General features: G+C 33.8%; 1 protein-coding gene across 1 annotated transcript in view; it reads left to right on the forward strand.

The window, feature by feature from the left end:
- Positions 1 to 16,635, forward strand: part of LOC114340631 (sensory neuron membrane protein 1-like) — a 147,180-nt gene that overhangs the window by 96,930 nt on the left and 33,615 nt on the right. Inside the window, exon 6 of the mRNA XM_050651547.1 lies at positions 10,464 to 10,749. Coding sequence (XP_050507504.1) covers positions 10,464 to 10,749 — 286 coding nt within the window. The remainder of the gene's footprint in view (positions 1 to 10,463; positions 10,750 to 16,635) is intronic.

Consider the following 16,635-nt stretch of genomic DNA (forward strand, 5'->3'; position numbering starts at 1 on the left):
TGCCCCTGAAAATTACACGGTATCGCCGAATTTCCCGTTCATTTACTGGGAATAGAGTTTATATCCAGAACAATGCGTTAAAATAATTTGTATCACCTGTTTAACCTATATAACGTGGTGTCTCATATTAGGATACCACATGGTCTCATATTAAGACACTTTTTTTTAAGTTGGGAATTTTGACATTTTAAAAAAATTTATTTATTAGTAAAAAATATTAGTTTAAAATTAATTTTTAACTTGTTGCAATATAACAGCATAATTATCTGACATGTATCTAATTTAAGACTTTTTCAATTCATAAACTTTACGATTAGGTACCAAGAGTTTTAAAATATTTGGATCCATTACTCTATGTTATATTCAACAAATTTTTCATGTAAACCTTCGTAATGTATTTATGTATTTTGGTTTATAGTCAGACTTCTTTGGTCTAAAACTACATTGGTATTCACCAATCACTTTTTAAGAAAACGATTCCAGGCGGCTGTATATATAATTCCTGATAACATCTTGTAGACGAAATTTAAAACTATTATGACCCTATAACTTTCGCAGAGTCTTTTGTTTCGCCCTTTGTACATAGGAGGTATGATTCCTACTGTCCAATCTTCTGGGATGACTTCTAGTGTCCATATGCGGTCGATTTGTTTTTGGAGACGCTTCCATAGCACATGCCCACCATTCTTTATCAGCTCGGCAGTTATTATATTCTATGCCAGGTACTTTGTTATTTTTTAGATGTTTTATGACAGAAGTAGCAGTCTGTAAAATATTTTAAAAAATTCTTTGAGATTTTTTTTCTAATTAATATGAGATCTTGATTATATATGTGTATATGTAAAGAAACTATAGTGTTTAAAATATAAACTTTGGGTGTACATAGTTTTTCAGCGACGGGTTAAAATTTTGGTTATCTAACCTAGTTTAAATTTTAACCAATATTTTAACCCTCCTAGCGTTTTTCTAGGCTGAAAAACTGGAATATCTAGGCCACATAATGAGAGGAGAAAAGTACTCTCTGCTAAGACTCATCATCCAAGGAAAAATCTCGGGAAAGAGAAACGTGGGACGTAGGAGGATTTCCTGGTTGCGAAATTTAAGAGAGTGGTATGGGTGCAGTTCAATACAGTTGTTCAGAGCTGCAGCCAACAAAGTTAAGATTGCTGTGATGGTAGCCAACCTCCGATAGGAGACGGTACTGCAAGAAGAAGAAGCGTTTTTCAGTGGTTTAAACCAAGTTAAGAAAATATCGGTTAGCTAATCACTTTTTTTCTTCTATTGGCAGCAGTAACTGTATTTGCGCATATGCAATTCGAGAAATAATGATCAATTTGACAGAAAAATAAATAAACAAACAATTTCATAACCAAAATAAAAATGATTAATTCAATATCAAGTTCGGAATCTTTATTTAGTTCAGAAGGTCTACCTTGGTTACATATCAGAAGATACCATTACAATTACTGGGACGATTTAGACTTCTTTAGCCGATTTCGTTTGTCAAAGACCACGGTGTTATCACTATTGGAACATATTGACCAGAAAATAAGAAGTCAAACTGTTTAATAATGATTTTGCTGCAAGAATAATATAAATATTATAAATATATAATTATTATCTGGTTAAAATATTGCTAAGATTCATTGATTAAATCCTGTTACTGTATGTGTAAACATAGGTACCTGTTACACTGATAATATATTTAAATATATTTCCTTATAATTCTTTGCTATATAATACCGATAATAATTTCTTTATAATAATAAGGAGTTATGCATTTTAGGATACTTCCCGCGATAAAAACAAAATAAAAAATAACATCACCCAACTAATCTCTACATACTTCTCAAACAAAATAAACATAATTTGACCCTGATGCATTCACTGCACCCATCCGCAAGCGTTAACCACAAAATTCGAAGTTAAACCATCTACCGACGATCGGTTAAAATCTTGGTTAACTTAAACGGGTTTAAGCTCTAACCTAGTACTGAACAACTGATTAAGCATGAATATTTCGGTGACCGAAAAATAAATAGGTTAACCCAGCCCTGAAAAACCGGCCCTTAATGGAAGTGAATTTTATCTGACGATAAAACAATAAAAAACCTTTGTTTTTAATACTTCCACAAAATTTATTATAAGTTAATGTCACTATTACTAGGGTAGCGGTTAGGAACTCCTTTCTAGTCCCTTGGATTCTATTGGATAGTTCTATCAGGGAAAGTGAATCAATCCCTGCCCCCGCAGATTCCAGGAGCTTCTTGACCCGGGAAGCTAGCACCTGCTAAGGGTCCCTTGTCCAGGGTCACGGATGAAGTCCAGAACGGCATCCAAGGCGACGAAGAATACTTTCGGTACGGCGAAGATGGCGGAGCTGGCAACCCTTGATTTTAGGGATAGTATAAGATCACAATCGCGGCGTCTGATCTAGAGTGGGCGGCTGAAACCAAAACTCACCAACACGTCTAACCAGCGTGGTGTTTTAAGGCTAAATACAGTCGGAAAAATGAAAGAATACCCATGAACGATCACATCAATCACTAATTTTGTATTTGCTGTCTTTTTTTATAAACAACAATCTTTTATTATAGAAAAAGATAACAAATACAAAATAAGTGATTGATGTGATCGTTCATGGGTATTCTTTCATTTTTCTGACTCTACCCCTCATTAAAATGTCAGTTGAAAACAAGCAAATGCCCCAGGCAAGTAGGAAATTATTTCCAGAGTCTTGCACTGATAAACTATCAGTCTGTTCCATGGATTCGGATTCTGGGGGACAAACAATTGACAAAGACAGGAAAAAGTTACATGAATAAAACGACACTTTATAGAGGAACATATAATGCACGTTCCCTACTATCCGATGAAAGAATTACTGAACTTGAGTGCGAACTATAAAACATGACTAAGTGGGATTGGTTGTAATTGTTGTCATATACATTCATATAAAATAGAGCACAATTCTACATCACAAAATATATTATTACTGTCATAGCTATTAATATTAATCCGATTGTTCGTATAATTCTTTTCTTTGATTCATTATCTTTGTGTGTGCTTTTTTTTGTAAATTTATATACCTAAGTACAATTTGATAATAATTATTGTCATATACATAAAAGTTTGTAGAACGTATAACATGGATCAATTTATTCGGGATGTAGATTTCGAACCCTATAATACACACGAAATAAATAATATATTGCACTTAAATGGTTTTGTTAAACCAGAAACTAATGAATCCAACTTAAAAACTATTCACCAAAACATCAGAAGTCTAACAAAAAATATGGACGAATTCAGTGCAATCTTGCACCAATTAAGTGTGGATTTTGATCTTATTGTACTAACAGAGACATTTAAACTTTGTGATGTTAAATATTACGATGATGAGAATTATACTTTTTTTGCATACAGATTATAATTTTAATAAAAATGATGGAGTGGCAGTGTTTATAAAAAAGAACATAGTATATTCTTATAAAAAGGTAATGATCGGATATTGTCAGGTGATACAAATATTTATTACGCTCAAAAATCATAAACGATGCTTAGTCACTTGTATTTATCGTTCTCCTTCTACCAATGTGGCAGAATGTCTTCAGTATTTGGAACAATACCTAGATCAAGCAAAATCTGAACAGATCGACTACCATATATTGCTTGGAGATATTAATATTAACCCTAGGATGCATAACATGAGTCTAAGAGACTCGAGCGTACATTTACATCTTCGTAAAATGTGATTAAATCCATACCAATCATTGCCGATTTAGGAATTCGTTTTTGACATGTATGACTATTTATTAGTGTATAAAAATTTAAATAGTATACACAAAAAAACTAAAAAAAAAATAATTTCCATTCATACTCCCATAATGCATACCATGAGTCCGGGAGACTCTTATCGAATTAGTGGTCAAAGGTTTGTCGTGAATCACCGCGATCCTTCGGTACTATTCCATTACGCATATTTATCTATTGTCTAGTTTAAGGCCTAAGCTGTAAAGCTAAGAAAAAGGAATTTAGTCACGTTTTGAAATGTCAAGGTATTAGAGTTAGTAGTACGTTGTCTGCTTTCATAGTTTATATTTGTGTTATTCGCATCATTATTCAAGTAAGTGCACTAATTTTGGATCAGTTTATTACTTAGTAAATAGTTTAATCCACAATTTTATTTTTACAAAAAAGTAAAATTTATTTTTATAAGTGAGGTAGTAGAAAATTGATAATAAATATTGATAAATATTTTTTGGGCTCACTTCTTAGAAAAATCATTTTATATAACGAGTGCTCTTTTGCGATAGACTCCTGTGTTTTTGTTTTTACAGATATCAAAACAGAAGTAGTATACAAAAATTCATTCACACATTTCATCAAAAAAGGAAAATCATGTTATATAACGAGTGCTCTTTCGCGACAGACTTCTGTGTTTTTGTTTTTACACATTATAAAAACAGAAGTAGTATACAAAAATTGTATTTTCAAATGCAAAAAGTTGGCTTTCAAGTAAAATACTCTATATTTTCAGGCCAGAATTATGGTATCCTCGAGTAGAAAAAGATCCGTTCACCCCAACGATAATAGTTACGAAGAAATCTTACGTACGTGGTATGAGGAGGATGACAACGATTCCATAACTAGTGAAAGTGAAGTATCGGAAGCTGATCAAGAATACGAGCAGCCTGCAGTATACAAAGTTAGTTCAGACGAGTATTCCGAAAATTCTTCGAGTAGTGATGATATGAACTTGAATCAAAATAATTCAACAATTGAAACAGCAGGTACATCATTTATTAGCAGAAACAATTTTGGATGGAGATCCACGCCTCCTTTGCAAGGAAGAACAAAAATTTACAATCTATATCGTTTCACAGCGGGACCGAAAGTAAGAAACGAAATGTTGTCTCCGAAAATGCTTGGGATAAATTTGTGACTGCTGAAATGGTTGAAGAAATAATAATATGTACCAATAGAGAAGCCAACCGAATATTGGAGGCCAAGGGAAAGGTATGGCCAAAAATTGAAAAAGACGAAATGAACGCATTTTTTGGCCTGCTGCTACTGGCTCGTGTCGAGAAGAAATGGGATACGCCTGTCAGAGAGTTGTTCTTAGATAAATCATCAAATTCACTGTATAAAGCTACAATGGCAGTAAATCGTTTTGAAAATATAAGACGATTCATACGATTTGACGACCGACGAACACGTTCAACTAGGTTGGAAACTGACAAATTTACTTATTTTCGGTATGTATGGGAGTTGTTTGTGAAACGGTGCCGAATAGTTATGGTACCATAATTGGATGTAACCATTGACGAACAGTTACTTGCATTTAGAGGTCGTTGTAATTTTATTCAATACATGCCATCGAAACCTGCAAAATACGGCATTAAATTTTTTTGGCTTTGTGAAAGTGAAACAGGATATGCAGTTGATGGGCAGATATACTTAGATCGTCAACCTGGTGAAAATATTCAACAAAATGTAGGGGAAAATGTTGTAAGGTCCTTGACCGCTTCCATTCTGGTCGCAACTTGACAATTGACAACTTTTTTACTAGCATCCCTTTAGCACAGCATTTACTGTCTATAGGAATAAATTGTGTTGGGACATTACGAAAAAATAAGAAAGAGATCCCCTACGAATTTCAAGCTTCAAAAGAAAGATGAGTTTTTTCTCTATTTTTGGATTCAATGATAATTTGACTTTGGTAAGTTACGTACCAAAGAAAAATAAAGCTGTCATTCTTCTTAGTTCAACGCACCATGATCAATCTGTAGATATTGAGAGTCAAGCAAAGAAGCCCGAAATTATCAAATTTTACAACCAAACAAAAGGTGGGATTGATAAAATGGACCAGATGATGGGTAACTACACGGTAAAGCGTCAAACTAGACGTTGGCCTCTTGTCGTTTGGTACAATATTATGGATGTAGCAGCTCTTAACGCGTTTCTCCTTTATACAATTCCAAATAAAAATTTTGCTGCAGGAAAAACAAATAAAAGACGATACTTTCTCGAAGATTTAGTAAGTGAGTTAGTTTTACCATTTATGAAAAGAAGGGCTAGAAACCCTAGACTTACAAATACAATCCGAAGACATATGGGTAATTTTATCGAGTTTCCTCAAGAAAATTTAGGGATAGATTTGGCTCATAGAAAGAAAAGGAGATGTTCCGAGTGCCCTTCACACATTGCAAGAATGAGCACACAAATTTGTCAGAAGTGTAAGTGTCCAATTTGCAAAGTACACAGTATTTTAATATGCAAGAATTGTATTGAGTAGTTCCTTACCAGGTATTTATTATTTGTTTATGCTTATATTATTATAAATAAAGAAATATTAAATAAATATTTGACAACAATTAAAGAAAATATCTATTTTAGTACTTTATTTACAAAGCGAGTGTGCGAGACTCATGTTATGCCATAACGTAGAAAAATTTGCGTATGCATCCTAGGGTTAATATTAAAGACAACTCTGATGAGAACGTCTTTACATATCTGAACTTAATGTATGACTACAATTTTGAAACCATGATTAATAAATATACTAGAATACAAGGTATTTCCAAAACTTGTTTGGATCATATATTTTTAAAAGTATTAAAACAGAGTAGTCACGAATCTAAAGCAGCCGTTGTAGAAACTTGTATAACCGATCATAAAGCGACTGTTATGTGCATACCGCTTGACCTAAAACATAATTATAATAAAATCATTAAAGAATATCAAGTAATAAACTATAAAAAACTGAATATTGATCTAGAAAACTATCACTGGAAAGAGTATAATGATTTGAAAGACGTAACCACTAAATGTAACTTACTCTGCAAAATTCTCCAAATGAACAGTTTTTTTGAAAAAAATACCACAGAGAAGATGGACATGGCAAAGTCCTGATGGAGAAACTCAAAACGAAATAGATTTTATTATCACTGACAAAAAAGACACTGTTAAAGACATTACGGTTCTAAACAGATTTGTTACCAGTAGCGACCATAGAATGGTACGAGGTAAAATGGAAATAAGCTTAAAGAAGGAGAGGTATAAGATGATTAAAAAGAAAAACCAATTAAAACCATGGATGAAACCATCAGATGTAGATAGTTTTCAGCAATGTATTTCAGACATACTTAGCAGTCCTGAAGCAGAAAGTAATATAAACGACTTTAATAATAAATTAACAAATGCCTTACTGGAAAGTCAAAACAAAATATGTCCTAGAACTTAAAAAGAAGAGAAGATCAGCCAAAATACCAGGCAACTAATGCAGAAAAGAAGAGAAATGAGAAGCGACACAGAAACTGAAGCTAACGAAATACAAAAATTAAATAAAGAAATATCCAAAGCTATTAGACAAGACACTCCAAAATACAACTAAGAAAAAATCGAACATACCATTGAAAAAAATAGAAGTATGAAAGTATTGAGAAGAAGACTAAGAACGGGGACAAGCAGATAATAAAGATTAAAGATAGAAATGGTCATCTTACAACCAACAGAGAGGAAACCCTTAAAATAGTTGAAGACTTCTACAAATTGCTGTACAAAAGCCAACACAAAGTAAATAGCAAAGAAGATCAAGTACCAGAAATATTAAGAAGTAAAAAGGAGATTGTCAACCAAGGAGCAGAACTGCTACCGGAAATCACAATAGACGAAATAAAACTAGCCCTAAAAAAGCTAAGAATAACAAATCTCCAGGCGAGGATTGTGTAGTTACTGATGCAATCAAAATCCGAGGCACTTGTCTTCTTAAGGAAATAAAAAACCTTTTTAACATGTGCCTTTTAGATAGTAATATACCCGACAAATGGAACAATGTAATTCTATTGTATAATACAGAAGATCCCCATGAATTAGAAAATTACAGACCTATAAGCCTTCTTAGTCACTTATACAAACTCCTTACAAGAATAGTAACGAATCGCCTTGAGAAAAAAACTTGATTTCTACCAGCCAATGGAGCAAGCAGGATTTTTTACCGGATTTGGAACAAATGATCAACTACAGAGCATTAAAACGGTAATAGAAAAGACTATCGAATACAATCGACCACTCGTTTTGTCTTTTGTAGATTTCCATAAAGCCTTTGACACGGTATAATTTGACAAAATTATGGAAGCATACAAGCATGCCGTATTGACTACCGATACACAAGGTTAATTTACAATACATACAAGAACGCAACTATGTATGTCGGTGAAACTACATAAAAACACGAACCATATCCCAATCGGCAGAGGAGTCCGACAGGGCGATACTTTATCGCCTAAACTGTTTACCGCAGTACTAGAATATGCTTGTAAAAAACTTAACTGGGAAGAGCGAGGCCTGAATATTGACGGTAGAAGATTAACAAATTTGAAATTCGCAGACGACATAGTTTTATTCTCTGACAACCTTAAGGAGATATGTACAATGCTACATGAACTTCAGTTAGTGTGTGCCACTGTAGGTCTTAAAATAAACACCTCCAAAACAAAATTCATGACAAAACTAGTAGCTAGAGGAAATATCAATATTGGAGACAACGAAGTAGAGCTAGTGGAAAAATACATATACCTTGGACACGAAATAAAGATTACAATAGACAACCAAACATGCGAACTAAAAAGAACAATAAACCTAGCATGGGCAACCTATGGAAAACTCAAAGACATCTTTAAAAGCCATATACCAATTTCTTTAAAACGTAAAACATTTGAACAATGTGTGTTGCCTGTGATGACTTATGGTGCCGAACTTTCACATTGACAGTTACAACTTCTAAAATGCTGCAAATAGCCCAGAGGAAAATGGAAAGGCCAATGCTGAGTATATCGCTTCGTGACCGAGTTAGAAATGAAGACTTAAGACGAAGAACAGGAGTTACCGATGTAATTTCCCGAATTGCCACCCTGAAATGGAACTGGGCCGGACACGTCGCCCGAATCAGTGATGGGAGATGGACGAAGAGATTACTTGAGTGAAGGCCGAGATTAGACAAAAGAAGTAGATGAAGACCACCTACTCGTTGGACTGAAGATCTCAAGAAAATGTCTAGAAAGTGGATGTAAACTGCTCAAAATAGAGCACAATGGACAAAAATGAGGGGGCCTATGTCAAGCAGTGGACGCAAAGGGCTAGATGGTGATGATGAATGTTACTACAACTCTTTCTGATATATCAGAAAGATATCTAAAGTGATATATTTTACTATGTATCTGCACTTTACAGTCTCTAACTCTGTCATTAAGTTATTGAATATGTTGAGTAGTGGGGAGCTATTTGTCTTAAGTTGGTCATTCAGAATTAAAACTGTATTTTTAAATTCCATGTCCAATGGAAATTATTAAATTAAAAATTTCAAATATAGTTCTGAATGAACAACTTGAGACAAACAGCTCCCCACTCGTCAACCTTTTGAGTTAGAGATTTTAAAGTGCAGATATACACTTGAGAAAGGCATTCTGTAGAAACAGCTCTGGTGACATTATTCTATAATAAATTTTGTTGAAGTATTGGAAGCATTGTGTTGATAGATGGTCTAATATTTTTTTTACAACCGTGTTAAAAATGCAATTTTTAGCACTCCATACGAGCGTTTTTTTTTTGTTTTTTTTTTGTTTTATGGCATAGACTTGGGTGTCAATTAGCCAGTCACAGCTTTTTTGTTTTCTATTCATACATAAAGAAGGCAATGAGGTCCTTAGAGTTCCATAGCAAACTCTTCCACAGCTCTCTACTCAGTTCAAAAGCTGCAGGTGGCCGCTATGGACCGTCCAAGTTGCTCACCACATTTTTCCATTATACATCTTCTTCTTCTTCTTTTTTCATATGTACATAATATATCAAATTATCAGGATTAATAAATTTAGAGGTTAATTTTAGTTTCAGAGATAAATTTCATTAAACAATCATATATATTTTTGCTGTTCAGAGACAATAGATAGGATACATTGAAATGTGGAAAAACATTACATTTTATTAAATCTTCGATTAAATTATTGGTGTATGGAATGTATTTTTTGCACTCAAAGAAAGTGTGATTCAAATCACCCACCTTCTGACATTCAGTACAAAGATTTGAATCAAAAACTTTAATTCTTGCTGATACGAGCGTTAAAAATGCTACTTTAAGGCACTAGTGCTTTAAAAATTTTAAGGCACTGCAGTTCGTATTGACCGTATAGGTAATTTTGATGTAATGTCAAAAATATATAAAAATGGAATGTCAGTCAAGTTCAAGTAAAAATTTTTGTAGATATTGTCCTGTAATTACGTTTGTAGAAAAAATATTGTATGATATGCGTGTTAAAAAGTACATTTTCAGGCACTCATGTGAATTGCAGAACTCGCTTCGCTCATTCTGCAAACTTTCACATGTGTGCCTTAAACGTGTACTTTTAACACTTATATCATAAATAACTATTATGTTTGTTTTACCAATTAAGTATATATTTTAGGTCACTAAAAGCATTCTGGGTTAAAAAAACTAAATACGACGGTATACCTGTCAACGAATACACAGCTTCTTTGGGAGATAGTTCAAAAAATGAAGCTGAAAAATGCTACTGCTATACTCCGGATACTTGTCTTAAGAAAGGCCTAATGGACTTATACAAATGCGCAGGGGTACCAATATACGTTTCAATGCCTCATTTTTATGATTCCGACGAGTCGTACGTAAAAGGAGTAAAAGGTCTTAATCCCAATAAAAAGGAGCATGAAATATCTATCCTGTTTGAACAGGTAAGTGTAATAATTTTTATAGTCCAGAGAAATAAGGTTTTTGTCGGGACACTTAAGCAGCCAGGTTTCAAATGGATTTTTTGGGTACTATATACCTAATAGTTTATAAATACAAAAATTCCCGTCACAGTTTGGACGAGAAACTTAGTTATTAACAAATAAGGGTCAAAAATGGCAGTTTTTTCGTTTAAACCGCTGCAGGTAAAAATAGGGTAATTAAATATCTTATTTATAATATTCTTTTTTTAGTAGATGAGCCAAGGTTTAAAATGGCACATTTTGAATTTTGGTCCGATCCTTTTTTGTTTCGGAAAGTGCAAAAAAACTAAAATTTCAAAAAAAATGAGCTATACCTTTTGCGAAAATGACCTTAAGACTTTCATATTGCATTCAAAGTTGAGTCAAACATTCCATATAATGCACAAAAAATTTTAAGACGATTCGTCAATTAGTTTAAATTTTATTCAATTTGTTTATCGCAAAGAGCTTTTTTTTCGCAATGTTATTGTTCAGAGAATAATATTGACATAGCAATTCTGTGGAAGCCACATGCAAGAATAATAGTTATATTTTTAAACTATTGAAAAAAATCATTAAAAAGTCGAAAAAAGTTTAGTAAAATAGTCATTTTTGGCTTCTAAACAATTTGAATAACTTTGTTAATATTGACTATAGAGAAAATCTACTTTAGGATTTCAGAAGCTGGTATTTTTATACGAATTTTCTTTGATTAGGTTAATTAGATTCAAAGTTAGCCACTTTTATTATTTATTTCGCAGTTACTTCTATATACATCAAATTCCCCTGTAACAGTGTTAGTTACCATACTAATTACTTCGAAACGGCTCGGCCGATTTTTGTAAAATTTTACACGTTTATCCTGTAGGACGTTGAAGAGGTTTCAATCTATTTTTATACCCATAAGTTATAACGGGGGTTGGCCCCCTGACATTTTTTTTTTATTTTTTGGACAAAATTATCTATCTTAATTTTATATTATGTAGAATTAAAAATACATACAATCCTTAATTTTTACTCTTTTATCACCAACCCCTATTTGTTAATAGTCATCTATATATTTACATCTGTAAAATTCTCCCGTCACAGTGTTAGTTTCCATACTCATCCGAGACCGCTTGACCGATTTTTATGAAATTATATATGTATATTCGGTAGGTTTTAGAATCGGTGGTAGTCTATTTTTCATATCCCTGAGTGATAAGGGGAGTTCCCCCTAACATTTTGTAATGTTAGGTGGGGCTGTGTGTACATCACGTACTCTATAAGACTACGAGTACATACAAATTTAAAAAATTATGATCAAAATCCATCAACAAGTTCCAGCGACATTAATCGCAGCATATTTTTGCAGAATCAGTTTCATTTTCTGAGTGCACGTATTTTAGTAATTCCCCTCCACCGACCACGAATTAATTTCGTTCGGACGCCATTTTTAAAGCTTTATTAACCACTCTGTTGAGGTTCAAAGTATACTAATACTTTTAGACATAACCTATATATCTTCAACTTCAAAATGGCTCTAGTTGGCCGTCAGTTAAATAAAAAAAGTGGCGAACTTTGACCGTAATTTACCTAGGCGAAAAGTTTTTCTTTGAAAATTAGTATAAAATACCAGTTTTTCAAATCCCATTGTAGTTTGAGCCAATAATCAATATTAACAAAGTTATTCAAATTGTTTATAAGCCAAAAATGACTCCATTTTACTAAAATGTTTTCTGAGTGATAAAAATGACTTTTTAATGATTTTTTTAATCGCCTTGAAAACACGACTATTCTTCTTTCACGTTGTTTTCACAGAATAGCTGTGTGATTATTATTTTCTGAACAATAATATTGCGAAAAAAAAGCTATTTGGGATAAACAAACTGAATAAAATTTAAACTAATTGACGCATCGTCTTAAAATTTTTTGTTCATTGTATGGACTGTTTGACTCAACATTTCGTGCAATACGAAAGTCCTAAATTCAATTTCGCAAAAGTTATAGCAAATTTTTTATTTTCTAAATTTTAGGTTTATTTTGCAATATCCGAAGCAACAAATAATCGGACCAAGATTAAAAAACGCTATTTTAAACCTTGGCTCATCTACTAAAAGAAAAATATTATAAATAAGACCTTAATTACCCCATTTTTACCTGTAGCGATTTAAACGAAAAACTCTCATTTTTGAGACTTATTTGTTAATAACTAAATTTCTCGTCCAAACTGTATCAGGCATTTTTGTATTTACATATAATGTATTAGGTAGGATAGTACCCAAAAAACCCATTTGCAACCTGGCTGCTCAAGTGTCTCGAACATGGTATATTTTTGCCTTATTTCCCTGGTGTATTATGTACGATTTTATATTTATATGCAAAACCAATTTTTAGAAAATATTAAATACCTAATAGTCGGAGAGATAGAAGCGGATTTTGTGCGTGATAAGTAATATGGAAAAACTATACGGGGATATGTTGAATTAGTTGTGTACATGACTTTCACCAACGACCGGAAACCAGAGTTGGGGCCGAGGGTAGTTATAAAGGGTCAAAGTAGCGGAATTTATTATTTTATTTATGACGCTCATGATCGAGATAGGGCACCAAAATTTGGGAATAAGTAGGTCATGACGTAACTAAGTAAAATCTCTAGGGGCGGAACGCTGCGTGACCGACAAAGGGGTGGGGGTAGGGGTGAATATAAATAATATAAAGGGTTTTTTGCGACGTTCGTGATTGAGATAGTGGACCAAAATTTGGGAATAAGTAGATCATGACATTACTAAGTAAAATCCCCAGAGCCGGAAACCAGCGTTGGGGATGAGGGTAGTTATAAGGGGTCAAAGTCGACATTTTTATTATTTTTTTTTGTGGCGCTCATGGTCGAGAGAGTGCACCAAAATTTGGGAATGAGTAGGTCATGACGTAACTAAGTAAAATTTCCAGGGGTGGCACGCTGCGTGGCCGACAAAGGGGTGGGGCAGGGGTGAATACAAAAAATATTAGGGGTTTTTTTGCGACGTTCGTGATTGAGAGAGTGCACCAAAATTTGGAAATTAGTAGACCATGACATAACTAAGTAAAATCCTCAGAGCCGGAAACCAGAGTTGGGCATGAGGGTAGTTATAAGGGGTCAAAATCGCCGTTTTATTTTTTTTTGTGACGCTCATGATCGAGATAGTGCACCAAAATTTGGGAATAAGTAGGTTATGAGGTAACTAACTACAATCTCAAGGGGTGTAACGCTGCGTGGCCGATAAAGGGTTGGGGGTAGGTGTGAATATAAAAAATATAAGGGGTTTTCTGCGACGTGCTAGATTGAGATAGTGCACCAAAATTTGGAAATAAGTAGACCATGACTTATCTAAGTAAAATCCCCAGAGCCGGAAACCAGAGTTGGGGATGAGGGTAGTTTTAAGGGGTCAACGTCGCAGTGTGTATTATTTTTTTTTGTGACCCGGCACAACGTTTGTCGCCCACGCAGCGTTCCGCCCCTGGAGATTTTACTTAGTAATGGCATGATCTACTTATTCCCAAATTTTGGTGCACTATCTCGATCACGAACGCCAAAAAATACCTCATATATTTTTATAATCACTCCTGCCTACCACCCCTTTGTACCCCAAGCAGCGTTCTACCCCTGAAGATTTTACTTAGTTACGTCATAACCTACTTACTTCCAAATTTTGGTGCACTATCTCCATCATGAGCGCCTCAAAAAAAATAATAAAAACCACGACTTTTACCCCTTATAGCTACCCTCGTCCGCCACTCTGGTTTCCGCCTCTGGGGATATTACTTAGTTATGTCTTGGTCTACTTATTCCCAAATTTTGGTGCACGATTTCAATCACGAACGTCGCAAAAAACCCCTTACATTTTTTTATATTCACCCCTGCCCACCCCTTTGTCGGCCACGCAGCGTTCCACTGCTGGAGATTTTACTTAGTTACGTCATGACCTACTTATTCCCAAATTTTGGCGCGCTATCTCGATCATGAGCGTCACAAAAAAAATAATAAAAAACGGAACTTTGACCCCTTATAACTACCTTCCTTCCCCACTCTGGTTTCCGGCTCTGGGGATTTTAATTATTTATGTCATGGTATACTTAGGCCCAAGTTTTGGTGCACTATCTCAATCACGAACGTCGCAAAAAACCCCTTATATTTTTTATATTCACCCCTACCCCCACCCCTTTGTCGGCCACTCAGCGTTGAGCCCCTAGAGATTTTACTTAGGTACGTCATGACCTACTTATTCTCAAATTTTGGTTAACTATCTCGATCATGAGAGTCATAAACAAAATAATAAAAACCGCGACTTTGACCCCTTAAAACTACCCTCGGCCCCAACTCTGGTTTCCGGCCATTGGTGAAAGTCACGTACACAACTAATTCAACATATCCCCGTATAGATTTTCCATATTACTTATCACGCACAAAATCCGCTCCCAGCTCTTGACTATAATTCAGACGTAAAATCAAACATATGGTAGATGAAATTTAATCAGTATAATAAACGATTAAAGCGTCTACACACGCTCTGACAAAACACCTGACTGTCGGGGCTGACAAAATTGGGTCTGACTGTTGGAGCGTGTGTAGGCTTATCGCATGACAAGAGTAATCCTGACAGTCAGGCTGACCTATTTTGTCGGGTGGTCTTTCTATTCCAACATCCTGAGAAATTTATCATGTCAGTGACACGATAAATTTCCGAAGGCCTGATTTCTGACTCCAACACCGATGAATAATAATTGTTAATAATCTATACGAATTTCTTTTGTAAAACGGTGAACACAAATTACGAGTTAACTATTATTCTTCTTATAGTTCCTTCTCCTATCGGAGGTTGGCTATCATCACAGCAATCCGTACCTAACTGAACTGCAACTATATACCACTCTCTTAAGTTTCTCAGCCAGGAAATTCTTCTTCTAGCTATGGATATTTTCCCTTTAATTAGTTAACTATGCTAAGATCTATAATATAGAGTACATAATTTTATACTTGTTGCTGTATGTTTTGTCATGTTGCATTTTTTTACTCCAATTATGACGTTAGAAATTTTAAAATACGGCTTATGTTTAGACAAAATGTAATAGTGCAGTCACTGAAGGTTTTCACCTCCGATTTCGCTGAACCTTCATCGATTTTCTAGAAAATTGGTGAGTAGTTAGAGGTTACCTCAAGGAACAAAGGTGACATGATGCCAACTAGCGATTTTACTCTGGGGGTGGATGCTACCCCTTTTCTAGGGTGAAAATTATTTTATTAAAAATAATACCATAAATCGATAGAGGGACAAATTCTAAGCAAAGTTGGTTATATTAAGTTACTAACATAAAAAATGCATGCTTTAAAGCTGTTTTTCATTTATAACTCAAAAAATATTAGCTTTTACAAAAAAGTTATTCTTACCAAAATTGAAGACAATAAAAAATGTAATACATTATTCACTCAAAGTACTAAACTAATTTTAATTCAAAGTGAGTTATAGGTAATTGAATGTATATTTTTTTCGATGAGTAATCAAATCTAAGTATTCAAGATTAAATAACGGGAAAACGATACATTTTATAAAATATACCTACTAAACACTTATCAAAGTACTTAGAATACCTAACAAATGAGCTCCAGAAGTAGTTAATAGCATCAAAATTAAGCAAGTTATGATGAAACTAAGAAAACCCTTTCGAATTTTTTAGGAAAAAGAGAAAAATAAAACATACGCCATTTCAACAAAAATTAAAATTTATAGTAATCCTTACAAAAATTTCGTTGTATTAGCATAATTAATGATTTTAACAATTTTCACCGGTTTAAAATGCGTATTTTTGAAAAAAAAATATAATTTAAAAAAATCAGAATTTTTAAAATTA

The sequence above is a fragment of the Diabrotica virgifera genome, chromosome 5 (assembly GCF_917563875.1).
Source record: "Diabrotica virgifera virgifera chromosome 5, PGI_DIABVI_V3a".
Taxonomy (NCBI): domain Eukaryota; kingdom Metazoa; phylum Arthropoda; class Insecta; order Coleoptera; family Chrysomelidae; genus Diabrotica; species Diabrotica virgifera.